The sequence below is a fragment of the Callospermophilus lateralis genome, unplaced genomic scaffold, assembly GCF_048772815.1.
Source record: "Callospermophilus lateralis isolate mCalLat2 unplaced genomic scaffold, mCalLat2.hap1 Scaffold_103, whole genome shotgun sequence".
NCBI lineage: Eukaryota > Metazoa > Chordata > Mammalia > Rodentia > Sciuridae > Callospermophilus > Callospermophilus lateralis.
This window is the reverse complement of record NW_027510486.1, coordinates 1,805,761-1,826,047: the sequence shown is the minus strand read 5'-3', so window position 1 is coordinate 1,826,047 and position 20,287 is coordinate 1,805,761. Positions and strand designations below refer to the sequence as shown.

General features: G+C 32.2%; 1 protein-coding gene across 1 annotated transcript in view; it reads left to right on the top strand.

The window, feature by feature from the left end:
- The window catches only part of LOC143639973 (DENN domain-containing protein 1B-like), a 102,582-nt gene extending 82,859 nt beyond the window's left edge, over positions 1-19,723 (top strand). Inside the window, exons 14-15 of the mRNA XM_077107978.1 lie at positions 18,472-18,559; positions 19,485-19,723. Of these exons, the coding sequence (XP_076964093.1) occupies positions 18,472-18,559; positions 19,485-19,723 (327 nt within the window). The remainder of the gene's footprint in view (positions 1-18,471; positions 18,560-19,484) is intronic.
- Positions 19,724-20,287: the final 564 nt, after the last annotated feature.

Sequence of the window (20,287 nt, the reverse complement as noted above, 5' to 3'; positions counted from 1 at the left end):
GGAAATACAAATCAAAGCTACCTTGAGATTTCACCTCAACCCAGTTGGAATGGTTATTATCAAAAGAGAAAAAAAGCATAAAAGTTAGGAAAAGCTGGTAAGGATGTGGAGGAAAAGGAACCTTTATAATATACTGTTATTAGGAATGTAGACTAGTACAGCCACTGTGGAAAACACTATAGAGGCTCCTCAAAAAACTAAAGAAAACTACCATATGATCCACCTATAGACTCCTAGATGGATGTATACCTGAAGTAAATGAAGACAGCATATGAAAGAGATACATGCATACCTCTGTATACCTATCTTAATTGTGACTCTATTCACAAAAATCAATTTATGGGATCTGCCTAGGTGTCTGTCAATGGACACTATACACACATACACATTGGAATATTATTCAGCCATGAAGATTGAAATCATGTCATTTGCAGGAAAATGAAACATGTTAACCAAAATGAGCCAGATATAGAAATACTAGTGTTGTATTTTTTCATATATGGAAACAAAGAAAGAAATAACCTATAAGTAGAATAGAAACTATTAGGGAAGAGGGAGAAGGGGGGTCCAGGGTAAGGGTGAAAGAAAGTAGGGTAAGAGATAGTTCTAGATAGGTAAATGCAGTTAAGAGAGGATGTGTGCATGTATGGAACTATCCCAGTGAAACCCACCAACTTGCATAGTTAATATGAGTTAATATTTATAACAAAGTTTATTTTCAAACCATTCTAGTGGTTTGAAAATAAAAGGTACTATTCCATGGCTAAATTGCATTTATCTAAGAAATTAAATAACAAATACACATAAATTTATAAATTTTTGAGTCTAATTTACCATGTTAACTTATTATAGGAGAAAAATTATTATTCTCAAAAGATGCCAAAAATTCTATAGACTTTAATAACCATTTATGATAAAATGTAGAAAAAAAAGGCATGATTAAAGATATTTTTCAACAAGTGTCATTCAAAATTTTGAAACACTAATAGTTTCTTTTGGGGAAAGATGCCAGTATTTTTCACTTAACCTTCTTATATGCACAATTTTTCCCCCAAGAAGGTAAAAATATTTCAAGAGGAAGATACTAAAATTACATTCTCATTACTTTGAAGAAGGAGACATGCTTCTTAAGGCTTAATACTTTGATTTCATTAAAATTCATAACCTTGGTCATCATGTGTATTCACAATAGATATAAACCACCCAATCACTTAGAATCTCTATACTATAAAACACAAACTTCCTCATGACACATATGATTCAATATAATTGTGTAAAATATTTGAATAGATACATACTGGTGAAGAAACCTAAATGACTAATACTGACCTATAAAGATATTCAACCATAATTTCTACTAGAGAATTACAAATAAAAAGCACAGTTTACTCATTCAGTAGACTGGCCAAATTTTAAAAACATGAAAACCCCAAATTTGAGCAAAGGTGTAGAGCAAGAAACTAAATTTTAATTATTTAGGTATAAGTTTATACAAGTTATTTAGAAAACACTTCGATTCTACCATTTAAGTTAAACATGCAAATCTCCTATGACCCAGCAACTATACTCTAATACACATCAAAAGTTATTTACCAAAATTGCTCAGAACAACAAAACATGTGAGTAATTTTAGCATGAAGGATTTGTTATATTCATACAATAAAAGATTTTATCAGGGAAATGAATGGATTATAATAAAACTTGAGATGAAGGAAGTGAAACAAGTGTCAGTGAGGAATGTATATGATGAACTCTTGGAAATAATGTTCAAATGCAATAAAAGCTAAATAATACATTATTTATGTAAACCTAATTATGTGATCAAAAACCATAAAGACAAAGTAAGCATAAGCTGGAGGTTTTTTTGTAGGGAGGGAGGGGCACACAGAGATGCCTTTAAGGAAGGGCAGTGTTCTCCCAGATTATCATATCCTTAAATTGTATAATGTTTAAATTTTATTTTTAAAAAAATTTAATAGACAAATAATAATTACATGTTTGTGGAATACAATGTGAATGATATACAAACACATATATGTACATATGCATCGTGGAATCATATCACGGTAATTAACATCACTCACCTAATGTAATTTTTTTAGTGAGGACATGCAAAAATTTTCTCTTTCAGAAATATTGAAACAAACAGTACTGGTAACTACTCTGTACAGTAGATCTTCTGTTGGCTCACTAAAACTTTGTATTCCTTGTTCCTCATCTCCTCATCCCTGGGCTGCAGTTTCTATAACAAAGCATCAGCCACCAACTGCCTTTACTTTATTATTATTAAGCTATAATTATTTAAACAATTAATATTTAAATTAAATGATTATGAAAATATACAACTTTTTTGATTTTTCTAGATTAGGAATTAAAAGCTGTGTTTTCATTTATTTTAAACTTCTTTGAGCTTTAGTTTCTTCATTTCTAACAAGAGTTACTCTAAAGATCACTAAATTTGAGATACCTTTTGGCTCTAACATTCCATTATAATATGAAATAAACATATAGCTTAGACAGATGATAGGAGGTTCCATTTGGATAAATTGCTCTTTATATAATGGATTTGGAAGGAATCCCAGAAATAGTTCCTTAAATCCACAATCTGACATCACTGTATTTTTTTAATTATCAGTTTTATAAAGATTTAAGCCACTATTTTTAGGTCTCTTACCTTCATTTCATAGTACACTAACACAATAAAGTAAATAATTTTCTTGTATTTATTGTGGGTTATTAAAGTTACTGGAAGAAAGGTCTTCTATACTCGTTTTGCTACGTACTTTGTATGGCTAAGAATTGTGTTGAATTTAGTGCGTCAATCCAGGAGCTTAACTTGAACTATAAATTTAAAGGATCTCCATGAATATAGACCCTCTTAATTGTAAAACTGTTAAGAAATTTGTATAATAGTGAAGGAGTTCAAGTATATTCATATAATGCTCCCCCCATCCCCAAAATAAAAAAAGAATTCTGCTTGTTCAAATTCTAACTCAATTGGGGAAGAAAATGATAGGGAAGATTCAAATTGGAAAAATCCCTTTTAGTGTTCCTCCAAAACCTTTAATATGTTTTTTTCCCATAGAACAAAGTACTCCTCGTGATAGAAGAAAAGGCATATTTTTATTTATTTATTTAGTGGTGCTGGGGATCATACTTGGAGACTTAAGCATAGTAGGCAAGTACTCTACCACTGAGCCACATTTTCAACTGAGAACATGTGTGTTTAAAAAGTATTGGGAAGTGGATATAGGCCTGCTGAGAAGTATATTTTAGGAAGCCTCCTGTATTTTTCCAAAACATCTCTGCATATCCTGCATTCTATACCTCAATATGGCAATGTTAATCTTCATGAGAAAGTATTTTACATAAATTACTGGTAAAATTACCATCTGTCACCTCCATGTTCAAGGAAAATTAGCAGTTAAGTAAACATACCATGTTAATCCTTTGACTTTGAGTTCTTCATCACACTGCTGTGTGTTATTGATTGTGTGCATATTGCACTGTTAAGAATACTTGGCCCAGGATGCAACAAACCTGGGTTTGGATCTGATTTTGCCACTTTCCCAGAGTATCTCACTATGTAAGTTGCTTGGTCTATTTCTGGGCTTCGAATCTTTGCCCAGTTTTCTATACTAAGGCAATATCCAATCACATTGAAATTACTTCAAATATATTTTTCACAATATAATGCTTTGCATGTGCTAGCAATACCAAACCACCAATGTTGATTTTCTGCCATTCTTCAATATCCTGTTCAAATGTTAACCCTATTGCCATCAGTTCTGTCCTTTGTTTCCTTAGAGCTTTGTTCATGCCTGAGTTTTGCATTTATTCCATGTTGTTGTAATTTGCCCTATTTTCATACTCATATTCACCTCACTAAAATCTTCACTGTGGCTTACTACATCTGCACTCTTTCTCTGTGCCTGTGTTTATCCACTATAACAATAATGTATTGATGATTTGTTTTGAGGCAAGCACTGTCACTCCAAGCACTTGAGATTCAGAACTGTGTAACCCTTCACAGAGTTGTCAATTCTAATGAAGGGAATAGGCTGACAAACAATAAATAAGAAAAGTACCAGTAAGTGAAAAATTTGGAGAAATTTGGTTGACCAATTTAGACTGAGTGATTAGAAAAGGCATTACTGAAAGGGTAATATTTAAGTTCAATCTAAATAATGAATCAATTCTAAGATTTTTTTTTTAAAAATTATCATTTCAGGTGGAAGAAATTTCTGTTGAAAAGATCCTAGGTGAGGAAAACAGGTTAACATTTCCTGGGAACAGAATTTAATCAACTGTGAGCAAGGGGGAGAGTTGGACTACATGGGGTTGGAAAGGAACAGATCAACTGGGGCTTTAAAGGGATAAGAAGTTTATATTTTATTCTGGGTTTAAAAGTATTCCAGGAGGAAGTGTTAGCTGGGACACAACTGGGTCTGATTTTTATTTTATAAAAATTACCCAGATTATTCTATAAGAATGGATTAGAGGAGAGAAGGTATTGAAGCTCCTATTATGAAGCCATCACAGTTGTCCTGGACAGAAGTGGACTAGGGTGGTGATAAAGAAGATTATGTGAAGCAGAACAGACATTTGGTTATGTTAACAGGGTGAAATTTCTGACACTTACTGATGAAAGATATAAAATCAAAGATAATGACTGAATTCATTATTATATAGGCAACTCTAATAATTATTTATTCATACATCAATTTTCTCAATAAGACTATGAGTTTTACTAGGATTATGACCATATATAATTAATATTTGTACATGCAGTTTCTTGCATAATATATTGTCAATTCTAGATGCTAAGTAAATCTTAGGAAAATTTCTCCATAGCATGTTTTTATTATTACATGTACATAATGATTCTGAATTCTGAAATATTTATGTACTATAGTCATGACAACTGCAAAGGATAAATAGGGACTATCTGATTAGAATGGTTTGTTTCATTAAAGTAAACTTCATTATGACAAAAGGAGAACACTAAGAGAACAGAGTATATTCTTTAAGTAGTACATAAATAATCATGTTTTAGTAAAAATCCTTAAGACTATCCACCTCAAATGAAAATCACATTTTGTAAACATGCCACCAATTCCATCCAATTTTTATTATGTAAAGAGCATACTTTTTTGGAGATAGATATAAAAAATTGTATGCCAGTTTCTTAAGATTCTTATCAGGTATTAGAATTAAAACTTATTTTGAAAAGATTAACAGACCTTGTTTGAGCAAACACCCCAAAATTTATGATTTGATAAAATGAATCCCATGCAGTTTTGCATAGAGGATTTAATTCTCAACTAATCTTTGGTAGTTCCTTGGAAACATACTATTACGACACATAAGAAGAATTCGGTGACTAATATTGCTTGATTTTTTTTTTGACAAAAATTTTATGTATTGGGGCTAGGGTTGTGACTCAGCAGTAGAGTGCTTGCCTAGCACCTGTGAGTTGCTGAGTTTGATCCTCAGCACCACATAAAAATAAATAAATAAAGGTATTGTATTCAACTAAAATGTAAAAAAAAATAAAGTATTTACTTAAAATTTTTATGTATTTATGGTATATAATATGATGTTTTTACATTGGAAATATAGAATGGCCAACCATCTAATTAAAATATAAGTTATGTTGCACTTAACAATTTTTTATGGTGAGCACAATTAAAATCTAATCTCATCAATTTCCAAATATATAGTACCTTGTTATTAACTATAATCACTATGCTATACAGTAGGTCCATAGCACTTATTCCTCTTATCTAATTCAGATTTTTTAGGCTTTGACCAACATTTCTTCATCTCCACCTTCACCAGCCTCTGATGACCACTATTATACTCTTGTTTCTCTGGATTTTTTTTCTGTATTGTATATATTAGTGAGATCATGCATTATTTGTTTTTCTGTGCCTGCTGTATTTCATTTAGCATAGTATCTTCCAGGTTCATATTGCCATAAATGACAGAATAGCCTTCTTTTTTAAGCTGCATTGTATGTGTGCATGTGTATGTACATATATACATACATGTATGTCTTACTTATAAAACATATATATGTTTATATATGATAAAGACATATATAAACATTTAAATCTATGTTTTATATATGTTTTTATACATGCACTCACCCATATATAAAACATTTCCTTGATACATTTATTCATCCATTCGTAGGTTGATTCCATATTTTGGATATTGTGTATAATGCTGTACTGAACATTGGAGTGCAGGTATCACTTTGACATATTTATTTCATTTCTTTTGGATGTATAACCATAAGTAGAAATAATGGATTGTCTTTAAATTTTTGAAAAACCTCTGTACTGTTTTTAATAAAGATTGTATTAGTCTACATTCCCGTTAACAGTGTATAAGGATTCACTTTTCTCCACATCCTGAACAATATCTGCCATCTCGTCTTTTTGATAATAGAAATATTAACAGGTGTGAAGTTACCTCACTGTAGTTTTAATCTGTGTTTTCCAATTATTGATGTTGAGCATTTTATTATATAACTGTTGGTCACTTATATGTCTTCTTTTGAGAAATTTCTTTTCAGGTACATTACCCATTTTTAATTGGGTTATTTTCTTGCTATTGAGTTATTATGGATATTGCCCCTTATCAAATATGTTCTTTAAACATATTTTCTCCTATTCTGTAGGTTTTCTTTATTTATTATTTCCTTTGCTGTGAATAAGATTTTTAGTTCAATGTAATTCTGTTTGTTTTAGTTTTTGTTGCCTATGATCTTGTGGGGGGGTTAGTATTTGGAAAATCATTTCTCAGAACATTGTCAAGAAAAATTTGTCTTTTTTAAAGTATTTTTACAATTTCAGGTCCTACGTTTAAACATTTAACCTATTTTGATTTGATTTTTGTAAATGATTTTGAGATAAGGTTCCAATTTCATTTTTCAGCACGTGGATATCTAGTTCTCATCATTTATTACAGAGGTTGTCCTTGCCCTGTATATTTTGACACCTTTGTTAAAGATCCATTGATAATAAATGTGTGGATTTAATTCTGAACTTTCTGTTCTGTCTCATTTGTGTGTGTGTGTGTGTGTGTGTGTGTGTGTGTATAAAATCTTTTTTTTTCTTGTGATGGTGGTGGTGGTTGTTATTGCCAGTACCATGTAGTTTTACCAGGTTTTGAGACCAGATAGTGTGTTGCCATCAGCTGTGTTCTTGCTCAAGATTGCCTTCGCTTTTTGGGATCTTTTATGAATAAATGTGAATTTTACAATTGTATTACTATTTCTGTGAAAAATTTCATTGCAATTTTGGTAGGGATTACATTGAGTCAGTAGAATGTTTTTAGTAGTATGGATATTTTGGTATTAATTTCTGTGATCCATGAACATGAGAAGTTTTTACATTTATTTTTGTCTTTTCAATTTTTTCTCATATTTCATATTTTTTTTAGTTTTACAAAGATCTATTACCTCTAGTTAAATATATTGCTGAGCATTTTATTTTTTAATGCTATTATAAATGGGATCATTTTCTTGATTCTTTTCTAGGCAGTCTGTTACTAGTATATAGAAATGCCACTGGGTTTTGTTGGTTGATTTTTGCACGCTGCTTACTAAATTTATTTATTAGTTCTAACAGATTTTTGGTTGAATCCTTAGGATATTTCATGCATTAGATAATGTCAACGGCAAACAGAGACAAGTATACTTCTTCCTTTTTCCTATGTGGTATCTTTTATTTATTTTTCTGGCTAGGACTTCCAGTAAGTACTAGGTTGACTAGAAGTAGTGAAAGGAAATATCTTTGTCTTAGAGGAAAAATTTTCAACTATTCACCAGTGAGTATGACTTTAGCTATGAAATTCTCATACATAACCTTTCTTAAGGTGAGGTATATTACTTCTAGTCCTAATTTGTCAAGAATTTTTTTAATCATTAAAGGGTATTGAATTTAGTCAATTTCTTTTTCTGTATCTGATGATATACCCATATGGTTTTTGTCCTTCATTCTGTTGGTGTAGTATAGCGCATGATTGATATATGTGTGTCAAACTATCTTTGCATCCCAGGGATAAGTCTCACTTGATCATAGTGAACGATTCTTTTAATATGCTGTTGAATTTGGTTGGTTAGTATTTTATAGAGGGTTTTTGTATTCTGTGTTCATCAGGATTATTGGATATAATTTTCTCTTTTTTATTGTTTTATTAGTATATTACAGTTTTACATAATAGTGGGGTTCATTTTGACATAAACATATATGCATGAAATATAATTTGCTCCACTTAATTCCTCAGTGCTTCCTCTTTTCTTTCTCTTCTCCCTTCCACATAAAGAAGAAAGAAATTATGGCATATTTCTGGTAAATGGATAAAACTGGAGAACATAATGCTAAGTGAAGTAAGCCAGATTCAAAGTCAAGGATCAAATATTTTCTCTCATATTTGGAAGCTAAACCAAAATAAAAGCAGGGACCCCATGAAAATAGAAGGGAGATGAGTAGAACACAGGAAGTGTATTGAAGGATAGGGAGGAGGGACAGGAAAAGGGATGACCAGTGGAATAAAATTGACCAAATTATGCTAGGTATATATGTGAATATACGACAGTGAATTTCACCTTTGTATTTGTTTAGAAATTTGTTTCTTTTGTTATCCAATTTATCAGTTTAAACTTGTTTATGTAGTCTTTTATGATCCTTTGTATTTCTGTGGTGTCAGTAGTAATTTCTCACCTTTCATTCTATTTTTATTTGAATATTTAATTTTTAAATTTTTATTTATTTTTTTAGTTAACCCAATAAAAGTTTGTAAATTCTACTAACTTTTTCACAAATCAATTCTCAGCCTTATTGGTTTTTTGTTTTCCTTGTGTGTATTTATTTCTACTTTGACCTTTATTTCATTCTTCTTCTCACTTTAGTTGTCTTCCTTTTCTAGTTCTTTAGGTTGTTTATTGAGATACCTATTCTGTTTTATCATAAGTGCTTATTGCTAGAACCTACTTCATAGAACTACTTTTGTTGCATCCCATAAGTTTTGGTATATTGTGTTTTCAATGTTATGTATTCTCAAGATACTTTTTGATTTATTCAGGAGTGTGTTATTTAACTCATAGGTATTTGAATTTTCCAGTATTATTTACTGTTACTTATTTCTAGCTTTTTACTTCTTTATACTGATTTATGGCTTTATACTTTATACTTATGATTTTGTTAAGACTTCTTTGATGGCCTAACATATAATCTAGCCTAGAGAATGTTATCTGTGCTTGAGAAGAATGTAGATTCTCCTGCTTCTTGATGGCATGTTTTGTATATTTTCGTTAGGTTTCTTTGGTTTAAAGGATAGTTTACAAGTATAGTTCAAGTCCAATGTTTAAAGCACCCATTCTGGCACTCAAAATTCTTGATCTTCTTGCCTATAGCTCTCTCATATTTCTACAAATACCCTTGTTCCAGCCATTCTGAACTTTTTAGGTATTATTTCTCCAAAACCTGTTTCATATCTTTATGTTTCTGGAATTGTGTTGTAATAGAGGCTTTAAAATAATGAATGAGTTACAGTGAATTATGAATAAATAAAAATAATATGCCAAATGATGGCTTTTCTCAGTAATGTTAAGTGATTTATATAATCTTGTTTAATCTTCAAAATAACCATATAATTACATACTTTATTTTTTGCCATTTTGCAGGTTATAAACCCAAATTGTAGAGAGGCTAAATAACTTGCTGAAAGTTAGCACAGCAGCCAGTATACAGTAGAGTCAGGTTTTGGCTCTAGGAAGCCATTAAGATTTATTCTCCCTCTAGGAATAAATTAATGAAAAAAATATAGTCATGCCTATTCTTGTTTCCTTTGCTTTGAATAACTTTTCCTTAGTTCACATTTGCCCAACTCAGGCTTTTTTTAAGGCTCCGTTTGGGCATTTCTTTTTCCTGCTCTTGACTACCTATGCTATTATAAATTCTCTTCCTTTTAGCATTTTGGATTTGCACCATACAATATTTGTTTGATTTTTTGATTTATGGACTCTATAACATATTTCATGTATTTTTACATCCCTAATATCCAATATATAATAGGCATTTTATATTGGAAAATCAAGAAATAAAAGCTGTGGTGTGACTCCATAGTATAAAGAATAGGCATAAAAATGTTTTGGCAATTTTAGTAGATGAAGAATTTATGAATTAAATGTAATGTATCTCATTTAAGAGTAATGACAAAAATTATAGGAGTCAAGTGATACTGTGTTTTAAATTGAGTGATGACTGCAGTTTTAAACTCGGAATCACATAATGGTGTAATGCATAGAAGTGGAAATTCTCTGAGCTCATTCTACATTTTGTTCCATGACCCACCATCCCTGATTTCATAAGAGGTTAAATAAAACTAGTGGGTCAAAAGCAAATATTTCCCTTTTATGTAAACTAGATATTTTGAAAGATTTTAACATAAATAATAAATTGCTATAAGTTTTCATATTTTTCTAGTAATCTTGTTTTATGATAGTCACTCATGGTATGTGATCTGTAGCTAAGATCAGCACATGCATTGCTAGCACTGAAGATGCAACAGCTTTGTAGTATTAGGAATCATTTGATTACAAATGGATGGGAAATGATAATTGCATCAAGCACATATTTCACATTGTAAAAAAAGTAAAAATAAAATGTGACATAGGGAAGATATGGAAATAGTGTCATAAAGAAGGAATGTATAAGGGAATACAATTTATCAGAACAAAAGATACATTTTTCAGCCTTCTTTGTTAAGTAATTCTGGTAACACTTTAAACAGTGTTTCTCAGAGTGTGTTCTCAGATACCCTGTGTCAGAGTTCCTGGAGAGCACATACTTGAGTCGTACCTTCAAATTATTGTTTCATAATGGCTTGATTAAAGCCTAGGAAACTACATTGTTAATAAGATACTATGAAAATTAGCACACTGAAATGTTAGATAGTCATCCAAGAGTTATGTTATGTTCTTCATTCAACAGTATAATTTGAGTATCTCCTATAATACTAAGCAGTGTTCTGAATGGAACATGTAAGATAACAAAGCAGAAAAAGAACTTTTTACTTTATGATGCTTTTATCTCTCAGGGAAACAAAGACAGGAAATAAATTTAATAAATAAATCATGTAGATATTTAGAGGTAGCTGGGTATATTGGCACATGCCAGTAATCATTCTGGGGAGGCTGAGGCAGGAGTATTCCAAGTACAAGGCAATCTGGTCAACTTAGAGTCTCTCAAAATAAAAATTTAAAAGGGCTGGGGGTATGACTCTGCAGCAGAGCTCTTGCTAAAATGCACAAGGTTCTGTGATTGATCCCCAGTACCAGTCCCTTCCCTGCCCACCAAAAAAGTTCAAAGGTATAAGTACTATGGAAAAATAAATACAACAGGATAAGGGAAATGAGGGGTATAAGAGACAAGGGTATATATAATTTAAAATAGTATTTTAAGTGTATATTTCATGGAGAATAAGACATTTGAGCAATAACCCAGGGGGCGGGGGGATGGCAAAGGTAGACCAGAGACAAAAATTTAGAAGGATATTATGTAATGTAGATGAGAAATAGATGTCAATTTGAAACTGATTGATGGAAGTTATGATGAGACCTGATCAGTTTATGGATCTATTTTGAAGATAATTCTCATAGATATTATAAAGAATATAATATTAAGCAAAGTCATGAGTGATTCCATGATTCTTCATCAGAGAAACTGGAAGGATGTAGTTGTCATTTAATTGATATGGGATTATAGGAAAAAGAGATTTTGACAAGAAAAACAAAAGTTTAGTTTCAAACATGTTAAGTTCACTATGTTTATTGTTTATACAAGTGGGATAGTGATTAGACAAATGCATAAAGAAGGCAAGAGAGAAAATCTGACTTGAGATATAAGTTTGGGAATCATCATCAGATTGATTGTGTAAAGCCTTTAGAGGTGACCAGATGAGATTACCAAAGGAGTGAATATAAATAGAAATGACAGTGGTTCAGGGGGACTGGAAAGTAGCAAAGGAGGCCAAGAAAGAGTGAATGACCAGTGATAGGACAGAAATCAGGAGCTACCACTTTATTTTAGCAGCCAAGTGAAGAAAGAATACCAAACACAGAGGCATAAGCAGTACTTTTGACATGTAAATTTAAAATAAACACTTAGAATTAACTACTGGATTTAGTAACAATGGAAATATGATCACAAAATTACTCAACAAGAGCAAATTTGCTGAAGCAATGAGGTAGAAGTTGTGATTAAAGCCTGAGTGGAGAGGACATGGAGACAAAAAGTACTGTCAGCTCTTTTTAATTTAATATAAAAAGGAACACAACTGGATATAGTACATGGGGCCAAGAGATAAAATATTTGTAGGATGTTGAGAAGATCTAGTAGAAAAAGAAACTATATTCAGAGGAGAAGCAGAAGAATTGTCAGAGAAGTCAGTGTTTGTGAGGAGCACAGGAATTCCTAGCAGGAACATGGGTAAGAGGGTAGATAAAGGTGGTAATAAAAGCTTGCAGAATTACTCTAAAAATTGCTTCACTTTTTTTCCCAATGAAATTAGGAAACAATATCAACAACTGAGAGAGAATGGGGGAGGTAGTTAGACTTTTTATGATACAAAATCATAAAACAGATTGAGAAAGTGAATGGATTGGAGAAAAAGTAGAGAGTGATAATAGTTGTTGTGGTTGGTTGGATATTGTCTAGACACGTGACACCTCATGTAGGCCTAATGAGTTACCTGCTGTTCCCACTTCTCTGCAGTTATTAACTCTGGCTGTACCCTGTGCTTAGAATGCTCTTCCATTAAGCCTCCTCACTGCTGGCATGTCTTGGTTCAAATGTCATCTTCATGAGACCTGTCCTGACCACACTGTTTGAAAACAAAAAAGTTTCTGGCCCCATGTTCCCCACCCTATTTTGCAAATCTATTTTATTCTCTTAACATCCATCACCTCCTATCATTCTATGTAATTTATTATGTTTCTTATGCCCTGCTATCCCCTACTCCATAGATATTTTATGATAATAAGGTTTTAATCTTGCCCATTGAATTTATTTCTCTGTCAGGCATCTAAAAATGTAATACAGTAAACATTTGAGTAAATATGTATTAAATGATTGAATTAAAAATTGATTCTTGTGTCTCTGATTATATAATTAAACAGACTGAATTCTGGAGAAAATTCTTATTATCTTGCAGGTAACATCTTTGAGGATAGTATTAGTGTCCCTTAACTGCTATTTAAAATTATTAGTTTTAGTAATTAGTTTTATTGAATGGATTTTATTGAATGTTGTTCAAGGTGTTTTCCTCTTCATTATGCATGGTAATCTAATTTAGTGTACTGGAACCTTAACGTTATCTCATCACCTAAATTTTGAAATGACATAAAAATAACAGTTTATTTCTGCTCTTTCACATACTTGATTTTTTTGGTTTGAGCTCCAAACTAACATACCCACATACTATAGCAGTCTGTACTTAAATATAGCTACTAACTGAATGCTTTGCACTTAGCAGGTGTCTATAAATATCCGCTGATTTAATTTATTGTAACACTAAAGTGTAGTTTCACTAACCTGTCAATGTTTACTGAACAATTATACAAAGAAATATTTAAATCAGCCTGCTTATTAAACTTGTAGCCTGAAGCATTATATAGATTTAAAAAAATTTAAAGATTCACAAGAAATTAACACATTTAAAAGTAATTTTACTATGTTTAAATTTGGTTAATTTAAAAGACTATATTTTTATCCAGTTCTCAAGATCTTAATTTTATTAGATTTGTTATCTTGGTAATCAAGAAGAGTTTCTAATGTGAGATAAATTTGGAGATATGGTAATTTCTCCTTCAGACTAAAGAAGGAATTCAGGTCTATAGATTTGTTTATTGTTTTGCATCAGTGCCTGCTAATTTGCTTAAGTAACAGGACTGCTGAGTGAGCATGAAAGAATAGTATTTCATCTTGCCTCTTCTCAGCTTGCTAGAGCAACACCGCTGGCCCCATTTCATCAGCACAGTCTTTATCATGAGCTTCTCCCCCACCTTTAAAATCGAATATTTTTTAAAAAATCAGAATCCTAAAATTTAATTAATGACATCTTCAGAGCTTTGATGGGGTGATTGTAATTAAATATTTGTGTAGCATATGTGTAGATCACTAAGGTCATTAGAATGTTGATAATAACGAAACTAGAGATATTTAGATTAAGTGCTGTAAATGCATTGACTGGTGAATAATTAAAGGAAAGCATACAATTTACCCCTTAGAGTAAAGACACATTCCTACCATGTAACTGGTTAATATGTTTAACTCTCATCCACGACACTGATTAGAATGTTATTTTTATAATTTGGGGAAGAAAACTTGCCATCAAGTCTATTCTCTATATTATTTTTCATTTATAAATAATCATTTTATATTTAATTGTATTTTAAAAATTAATATATATGATTAATTTTTATTTTAATGAATATGGTACTGCTTACATTTGAAGCAATAAACAGTTTCTTTAAATGAATTTTCTATAAAAATATGTATTTGAAGATAAAAATAATTTGAGAAACCTTATTGATAGCACTGTCAAGATCAGCAGGGAGCAACTTTGTTGTTTGAAATACTTATCTTGCAAACTGTTATGCTACTTTATAATTATGTCATAAGAATTAACAAAATTTAGTTTTTCTTGCAATTGATGACTAAAGGGAAAAATTAACTTATCCTGAGAATTATATATATTCTTGTTTTTTGAGAATAATGAAAATATTCTTATTTAAATATATTTTTATTTAAATTAATTTATAATTTATAATAAAATCATATAATCTATACTATGAAATTACATTAATGAATTTTTGTAAGATTTCTGATTATGTTTGGTTTGATTATTTATCATTCTAATTTCTAGGTTTTAAATTTCCTTTTGAAATAAAAGCAAAATGTTGGTTTATGTAAAAACCATCATTTAAAAGAAAATTCTTAAATTCCCTTAAAAATCTACCTACAATCTACTTTATGTTATATCTGTATTGCTCTCAATGTTATTAACAGTGTTATGTCTCATTACTTGAAAGAACAAACTAATTCTGCCAAAATTATGTCTTCCAGTTACCTAAAGATGCATGTTTGCACAATGATATAGGTAACAATTAATTAAGCAATGTTATAGCCCATCATATAGTCATAGCTTTTCAACAGAAATGTTTTTATAATTCAGAATGATTCCTACATTGAGTAAATTAAAATATTTTTATCTCTTTTACATGCTATGAGGTGCTCCAGAGTTATTAAAGTGATATGACCATGAACCAACTTCATTTGGGGCAAAAATTATTTTAGAATCAGAATTGCTCACCTGCCTTATGTTGCTTCAATGTGGAGAGACTGGGCTTGTAATTTTGATACACCAATATAACTATTGTCTCACTGTGATTGACCTGTAGTCAATGGTGTCTTCTAATACTTTAGCTCTAAGCTATGGTTCCAATCTCTAAAGCTACAAATAATGTTCTATTAATAAATAATTAAATGTAACTGAAGCACTCACACTACGTTTAAAGTAATTGATCACTTGCAAGGAGCATGTTGAAAAATAAAAAGTATTCTCTAAGTAGTACTTACATAAAACCAATATAAAAACACACACTTCTTCAAAAGCCAATATCTTTGTTTTGTAGAATGGTTCTAGGAATGCACACAAAACCACACACCAGTGTTGCTCTATGTTTTGTAGTTCACCAAAAGACATTAACATCAGAGACTGAGGGGCCAAAAGCATGTATGATCTATATTAATCTTGAGGAGAAACAGAAAAGTCTCTCATGCCTTCACCGGCTTGGGTTGAGGGGATACTCCTCTGTCCTCCAAAAGCACCCTGATGTAATGCTAACCACAAACCAATTACTTTAGATCATTGTTGCTTCTTTACTTGTATGTCTCCTGTACCAGATTGGAATATTAATAGCAATATTAATACCATTCACTACCTCTAGTGCCTTCTACAATAGTTAATTTGTTAATCAATGCTTGTTGATTGAATGGATAATAACAAAATATTTTTTAAATTTTATGACAATTTATTCATAAATTAACTCATTAAACATTTATAAGAATACTACATACTCCCATATTAATCACATTACATATAAGCACTATTGTTCATAATTTCAAGAAGAGAAGAAGGGATAAGGAGAGAAGGAAAGATAAAAGGAAGATTTTAAGGAAGAAAGGAATGAGAAAGAGGGAGCAAATCTCTAAACAGCCTTGTTTGCAGAACTAAATAAAATCTCTATATGTGTTTAGTTTACTAAACAAAATTAGTCAATACTTTTTGTTTATTATTAATTCATAGTAATAGCAAAGACTTAGCCCTTACCATATGCTAGGTTCTATTGTAATACTTGACATATTTTAATTTATATACACCAATGGTTTATCTGGGAGATACTATGAATATTACCATTTTACAGATTAATACACCGAGGCACAGAAATTTTGCATATCCAAGATATTACAGTTCAAGATATCACAGATAAAAGTTGGCAAAATAAATACTTTATGTAGGCAGTTTAGCTCCAGTTTCAATGTTCTTACCAAATTTATGGTATCTCCTCAACTTAAATTTGTAAGCATTTATTTAGCATGTGCATTTACAAGCTCCAAGTCACTTAGTCAAGCACTTGAGGCATATACTTGTCTTTGCCTTTGCCCTATGTTGTTGATTCCTTCACTGAGTACATGCTATCTCTTCTAGAACAGAAAGCAAGCACCTTGAGGTATAGAGTCCAAACAGGGCATGCACACTGTAAAAGTGCAGAGTCAGAAGAAATGTTTGAAGATAGCACAGCCATAGAAGCTACTATGGGGGAGACAAGGTGAGCTTGGCTTCAGGAAGATTTGAATATAGAGTAAAGTATGTATGATGAAATAAATGCTTTGCAAATTTGATTTTATAAATAATTATTTGAAAAACTATACTAAATGTTGGCTTGATGAAAGTGATAACAGGAAGAAAAGACACATGTTTCACACAGGAATGATCTTATCCCTTCTGACTGGGGGGGTTGGCTACTTCCCTCTCCACCTGATCACAGGTAATACCCTCATACCTTCACTGTCTACAGCATACATTGAAGCCAAGCTAGAATAAAGACCATTTGGTCCATGCCTCCATGCCTACCAAAGTGGAATCAGTCCGATTGCAAGATGACTATCATGGTTTAATAATGAGCTTTTCTTTCATTTTTTTCTTTTTAGTACTGGGGATTGAACCCAGAGCCTCACACAAGTAAGTGGTATACCACTGAGCCCCAGTCCCAGCCCTTGTCTTCCATTTTTCTATTTTATTTTTATTTATTTATTTTCTTTGAGACAGGGTCTTGCTAAGTCACAAATGCTGGCTTGGAACTTGGGATCCTCCTGCCTCAGTCTCCTGAGTAGTGTGAGTAAATATGTATGCTACCTCACCCAGCATGAAGGTAGTGTTCTCGGTGAAAAAGACTTATGATAACACAATCCCTCCTCTAAATATCTGTGCCTTTCCAAAGAAGTATATTTTACATTAAAAATTTGTTCACCTATATATGCACACATAGAAACATACAAAATCTTCTTTAGGCCTGGAATTAGCTTTCAGTCTCATAATCCTCTGTGCATTTGAATGATTAGATTCTGTCCTCCTGATAACATGGCTGAAGGTTGTGAAAAGCCAAGTTGTTCTGGTTACTGGTAACGCTCAGTATCTCCTCTCACCCATCTATCCGCTCTTTAGGCCTTGTTATCTCAATAACACATCTTGGCCTCTCTCCAGCTTGTATATTGTTTATTGATTGATGTGAATAATGTAGAAAGAATAGAACATTCTCTAAAAGTTATGAACAACTGATAAAAGAGGTTCTGAATATAGTGCAGCCAGGATCGGAATAAGCAAGAAATGGAAGGAGATAGATTACTGTGCTCCCAGCTCCCAGTCTGGGCTTGCAGCAGAGAACTGCTGGAGAAGTTTCCTATTACAGTTGACTTCCATAAGGATATTTTTCACATCAAAATCTCCAAACATCTACCATACAGATGAATCCTGTTGGTGAAACTGACAGGAAACCATTTAAAAATCAGTCTGTCTTACAAGTTAAATTGGAGAAGGATATGGGGCCAATATGTGGGAGAACATTAAAAATAAAGGCATTTCAAAACCTGAGTGTTTTATTAGAAAGAAGTCAGTTGAGCAAGGCAGAGATGATTTAAACAAGCGGATAAAGGAACAAGAGTGAAAAACTATGTGTCATAACTATTGCATTGAAGAAAATCTCTTCTTCTTCATCAAAATAGAGGACAGTGTGCTTGGGGAAAAATTTGGCAGTTTGGAAATATAATTAACAACCGTGTATGGAAATAATCTCTTGCTCTTGGGGAAAATTTATAGCGAAATGTTGTTTTTCAGAACAGACAATGGGGGATTGTGTTCTCAAATTCAGACATCTGTACAGGCTGGGTGAGAAGGAGAAATCTGCAGGCAGAGAAATCTGCAGGTAAACTGATATCCTGGATCCAGTCCCACATTTCTTGGGCACCTTCTGGAAGAAAAAATGGAAGGCACTCCTATTTGCATGGCCTCCCCGCCTGACCCTCTAAGTTTTCCAAAACAAACTTCTGGTCCTGTCAATTTTCAGCTTAAAATTTCCAATGCATCCCTGTTCCTTTCTGAATAATATTCAAACTTCTCAGCATATTATACAAAACCTGGTGAGATCAGATATCTCTGACCCTGGGGATCCTCTTCCCCATTATTGTTTCCTCTCATCCCCCTCTTATTCTTCTGCTCCCACCTAGAGACCACTTCCTCTGCAATGCCTTTCCCAAGATTTTCTGCTTACTTTAAAAACTGGGCCAGTACTCTTCTTATAGGCTTTTAAGAAATGCTACTTCTATCATACATATTTTCCACTAGTTTGAAAACTATAAAGAAGATGTAACCTGATCATCTCATCCCATATTTAGAATATTGCCTCCTACAGTTGAGGGTCAATAAGTACTGGTTGAATCAACTAAAATCAGAAGCTTTCTTGGAGACAAAACTGGGGGCCATTTGACCATAAAACCTTGGCAAATATTGTTCAGTGGCCTGAATGCAATTTGAAGATCTTTGGTAGAATTTGGAGCCCCTTTTTAGATATTGCCCTGAGGTTTTTTCACCACTACCTCAGAGTGGAAACCAAACAAAGCCACCTGTTGATTGTAAAACGGGGAGAGGGAGAAGGAGGATTGGACTGGGGTCCTGGTCCTTCTTCAACTGGACCCTCTTGCCACACTGATAGAAAAAGCAAGGTCCATTTCTATGGGGCTCTGTTATCCAATTGGAGGTAAACAGAGACATGAAAGTAGGCAATGAAAGATGTTTCTTATCTCATTTTTTTTTCAGAAATGAGAAGGCATGCATTTTTTTCTCTGCTTCAGGTACACTGGATGAATCTACTCTGAAGATCCAATATGAAATTTTGAACAGGGATAACACGCTAACAAAGCTGCATTCTAGGAATTTGGCTGAATCAAGCTGGAATTACACGGACCAGACAAGAGGCGATGAAAGAAGTTCAATATCCAAGAGTATTACAGGATGGGAATCAAGAGTCAGGCAGGGGAAATGTATGGCATTTAATAAGAATGGGCCTCCTTACAGTGATGCTGCCCATTAGTATGTAGGACACACTAGTTTAGATGTCCACAGAATTTTTCATTTTAATCTGAGACCAACTCAAAATCATTTCACATTAAGTCTTTCTATAATGTTCATTGGTTTCTTATTTCAGATGTGAAAATTCTTTATTAAAAGTAGCAAAATAAAATCGTTCATAATCTGACCCTAGGAAGGTAGCTGGCCAAGTACAAATTCTTTAACATGATGATCAAAAGCAAAGAAAGAAAAATAGGTTCACCACCACCATAATAACAAAATTAAAGTTCAATCAATGAAGTAAATATACCAACCTTTCCAAAGAATATCATTTAGAATTCACACAATGAATGAAATGCCAGATATAGAATACTTTAGTAAGTAAAGAATATTATTTGAAATATTTTAAAATAAAGATAAGCTTCAGTTATTTAGAAAATGTACTTAGTGCACAGAAATCTATTAGCATGTTAAACCCACAAGTTATGCTGAAATACATGGATCTCTTCATGAATGAGGATTCTAACAACCTCCAGCAATAAAGTGTTTTCAGAATTAAAGAAGGTGCTGTGGGAAAGAATGACAT